Source organism: Colletotrichum jinshuiense, chromosome 5 (genome assembly GCF_051148585.1).
Source record: "Colletotrichum jinshuiense chromosome 5, complete sequence".
Classification (NCBI taxonomy): domain Eukaryota; kingdom Fungi; phylum Ascomycota; class Sordariomycetes; order Glomerellales; family Glomerellaceae; genus Colletotrichum; species Colletotrichum jinshuiense.
Window position 1 is genome coordinate 2,857,940 of NC_139312.1, and position 4,207 is coordinate 2,862,146.

The 4,207-nt window shown below is 58.1% G+C and overlaps 1 protein-coding gene across 1 annotated transcript; it reads left to right on the plus strand.

Moving 5' to 3' along the window:
• Positions 1–1,990: 1,990 nt before the first annotated feature.
• On the plus strand, positions 1,991–3,397 carry EsH8_V_000711 (uncharacterized protein; the record flags this gene model as incomplete). Its single annotated transcript, XM_083273227.1, has 2 exons — positions 1,991–2,045; positions 2,112–3,397. The coding sequence occupies 2 exons, from the start codon at positions 1,991–1,993 to the stop codon at positions 3,395–3,397; spliced, it is 1,341 nt and encodes a 446-aa protein (XP_083125942.1).
• Positions 3,398–4,207: the final 810 nt, after the last annotated feature.

The following is a 4,207-nucleotide window of genomic DNA, read 5'->3' on the forward strand; positions in this document are numbered from 1 at the left end:
GAAGGCTGCGAGGGGATCCGGACTCCGGCCCATCTACGCTGCGACGGTGCGACGTCGACGACGGAGGGTGGACGCCCATGAGCGGAGGAGGAAGCTTAACAGGAGGTTTCTGTCCAAACGAGGCCGGGTTTCGAAGGTTCGGAAACTTGGAAACAGTGGGAACGTGGATACGGCGGCCTTTTTGTTTCCCCTCTTGGAATTGGGGGGGGGGGGGGGGGGGGGGGTCGTGACAACAGTCGGTTCATCCCATTTGGGAGCATTTCCAGAGTTTGCGTTTGCCGGTTTGGAAGGGAAGCCCGTGTCAGGTCTCGCTCGCTCGTATCGGATGGCGGCGCGGTTGTCGGGTTGGGACGCACGAGCTCTGTTCTATAGGCGAGTAACATTACTATTAGGCTAGACAGCCATGGTTCACTACCACTACCAGTGTCTTTCTGGGCGGGCTGCGGAGCAACCGTGCCGTCGGCCTGCCATTCGCTTGTGGTCACGGGCACGCCATGATGAGGAAATGCATTCTTGGATTTCCTGGATGTGCGACGGATATGCATGCGTGGGTGCGTATATGAATGTAGATGTGTGTACATATGCATGTAGGCCATGTCGTATGGCTCAATTGCATCGTGATTTAACAGCGAGGGATGATGGTGTCGAGGACGTAAGGCGGTGGAGAGTCCAATTCGGCGCCGGCTGCTGATTGGGCCAGGCAGATGCAAATGGCGCGTGTAAATGCCCACAGGCCTGCCACTGAAGCCAGCATCCAGCACCCGCCATGTACTTCCCGCCGTCCACGGGCGGGAGGAGTACATGTGGCGGCGGCAGAGTTCTCTCTGGTCTGGCTGGCTTACTTTCTGGGCACTCTAACAGCACTTTACAGCCTTGGTTGGCCCGTCCAGCTTTTGGCGAAGAGATGATGGGCGGATGTGGGTGCCATGGGCGGGCTGCACAGTCCAGGCCCTGGACCCTCCGCTGTTAGCCAGGGGTGTCGGGGGGATCAAGGGATCCACAAGCGAGCAGTGCCCCCCTTTTCGCCCTTCTCATCGGCCGGCTGCCGCCAATCAGCCCCCGTCTCTCAGGTTTCGCCAATAGCACCATCCCTGCGCTCCCAATCTCGTGCCTGTGTCCCGCAGATTCGCTAGGCCCTCCCACCTGCGCCTTTTCCTCCTCGTCCTCCACCGGGCGCCGTGCCTGTCCACTCTCTGCTTCTTGGCCCTCCCCTTTCAGCTCTCGCTCCGCCTGCCGCCGCCGACGCCCGCGAGAAACAGACCAACCCAGCCTGGACGCAACCCATTTCGCTCCTCTCTCCATCTCACCTTGCGCCCCCCCATCCCATCCCATCCCATCCCGTCCATTCCCTTCTCAGCCAGCCCAGACCCAGCCAGCACCGGTGTCTTGCTCAGCTCACTTTCGTTTCTTTCACCACCCTTCCTCCTCCTCCACCCAACATCTCCAGGTTCCCCATCTCCGACCCAGCCAAACATCCCGTCGACGAGAAAAAAGAGATTCAACCACCCTCAATCCGCCCGGAGTCGTCCATCTGCGGCCGACAACCAACAACCGCCGTTGATGTCTTTCGTCTAATCGCCTCTTTCCACCACCCAATACTGAGCTAGTCTCCCAGTCCACTCGTTACCCAACTACGTTCTCTGTCTCTCTCTCTACCGCCTGCCGAGCCCTCTCCCCGAAATACCTCGCAGATCAGCCCGCTCATTCCAGTCCACGCCACGCCAACACACCAGCCTCTTTGCGCGTCCATTCCAAGACTGCGGATCTGATCGAGGCGACGTTTGTTTTCAATTCGATATATCTATCGCCATTCCCTCATCCAACCTGTTTCCCTCGCAACGACCGACGGACCGCCCGGCTTGACTGTCTGATCGCACCCCCGAACCGATCGACGCTTTTACGCCAGACGGTTTCGCCTTGAAGATCGACATCCCTCGACCCGCGCTGCCGATTATTCCTTCATTCTCACAGAGCCAGACCGATAGCAATCATGGCTCAATTCGACCCTAACCTTCACCTCCGCTCGCTCGAGGAGCTGCGTGCTGGTATGTGACCAGCCGCCGCCATCACCCTCTCACCTGGAGTCCTTGCTGACATGAGAACCACTACAGTTATCCTTCCCCGCCAGAACGGCTGCCTCAAGTGCGAGGACAAGGCCCCGACATGTCCCAACAACTGCTCATCCAACGAGTACTGCTCATTCACCATCCCGACCTGCAGCACCTGTGCCCAGGCCATCTGTGTCACGGACGACAGCAAATCGACCTCGTCGAGCAGCAAACCTAACACGGGTGCCATTGTCGGCGGTGTTATCGGCGGTCTCGTAGTCATCGCGATCGCCACCTACCTCGTCTGGAGGTTCTTCATCAAGACCAAGCGCCAGTCAATCATCCAGGAATCCTACATCGAGGAGTCGAACGAGAAGACCATCAACGAGAAGAGCACCGGCCAGCCACGACAGACCAACCGCGACTCGACACACACCGTTCACTCGATTGCTTCGACAGTGCTTACGCGCGCTTCCAACATAATCCAGATCGCCTATATCCCCGGAGTCACGAACCGCGCCACGCCCACGTCGCCAACCCTCCTCGTCCCTCCCGTCCCCCCCATCCCGATGCACGCATCCAACTCCGCCAGCAGCAGCCCGTCCCCGTACGAGGAGCAGCACTTCTTTGTGCCGGGCGAGCTCCGCGATTCCACCTACTCTGGCATCTCCGGCTACTCGGACCGAACCTCCGTTGCGAGAACCTCGTACGCTCCTCGTTCCAGCATCGCTCCTAGCATTGCGTCGACCATTTACGGCAAGAACGCCGTTGTCGTCGCACCCGCTCAGACCGGCATGCGTGCCAAGGCTGCCGTGGTCAGTGTCAAGTCGATGGGTGTCGGCACCAACGGCACAAACACTCCCCCGGTGCCCAGCGTCGACTACGAGAAGTACGCCGCCGGTCGTCCCAGAAGCCGGGACAGCACCTTCAGTGTGGGATCCACCTTCCTCAACAACGCCACCACCGCTACCGCCGCGCCTGTGCAAAGAGTGCAGGTTGTCCGCGTGGGAAGCGGCAACGGTCCCAAGCAAGTCAGTGTTGGATCCAAGTCGTCATCATCATCAGACGAGGCCTCGGTGCCCGGCACCCCCCCTCCACCTCCCACTTCTGCCGCACCTCGCACGTCTGCCGTGACTGTCATTGACGACAGCCCGGCAGTCGACCAGGGCCCATTCTCTGACCCCCCCGAGCCCACGCCCGCAGCCGTCCGCAGCACCCACAGCCTCAGCGCAGTGATTGAGGAGGCTGCAAGGAAGGCCGCCGCGGGCCCCGATAGACGGTCTCAAAGGACAAGCTCATACGAGCGGGGACGCAGTCCCTTCGGCGACGAGCATGCCACGAAGGATTAAGAACGAAAAGAAGAAAAAAAACCAAAGAAAAAAAAAAGCTATATGACGGGCGTCGGCCCTGATCACGATTTACTTAACATCTATTTACTTGCCTATATATCAGGGATGACTCCCATGTTTCTTTCTCGTATCTACCTTTTTAGCTAGACGACCCGGTTGGAACAAGCCTACGGGGCCACACCGAGGGACGACATTGGATGGACGAGATTCTTAAGGGAAAGGCACCGGCGTCGTGGATATTTAACTTTTATACTTGAAGGAAGGGTTATGGAATGATGCGTCGAGGTGTACGTCGGCCCACTCACGCCTTTATCTATGTGTCTATTGAACAGAGATGTGATACTCCATCCAATACTTTATCTTAGCTCCGCAGACCCCATACTTTGGTGACTTGCTTGACGATGTGATGCTATTCGGCGACTGCAGGAGATGGGTCCTGAGGGGTAAACGGCACCTCGCGCAGTTGGCGGGGTCAACTTTGTGATGTTGAAATGCCTGACGAGTGAAATCACGTGATGTAATTAATATACTTTTTTTCTTTGCCAGGTTCTCGTCCAAGGGGACCCCGAGTAATGTATTCTCTGCCGCCGCAGTGCCGGGGCCTAGGGTTGCCCATTTGAAAGGGGGCAAGGTTGCGCTCAGGAAGGAGTGGTCTGAGGCTTTTGTCAACACTCGGCCTCCTTCCTTACCTTGCGTTTGCCTTCTTGCGGTGACGACTGATTCTCTCGGGGGGGGCGTGGTGTATGTGTGCATGGATGTGTATATGGGGGATGTGTGTGTGCATCTCTGAATGTGTCCATATGGAGTGTG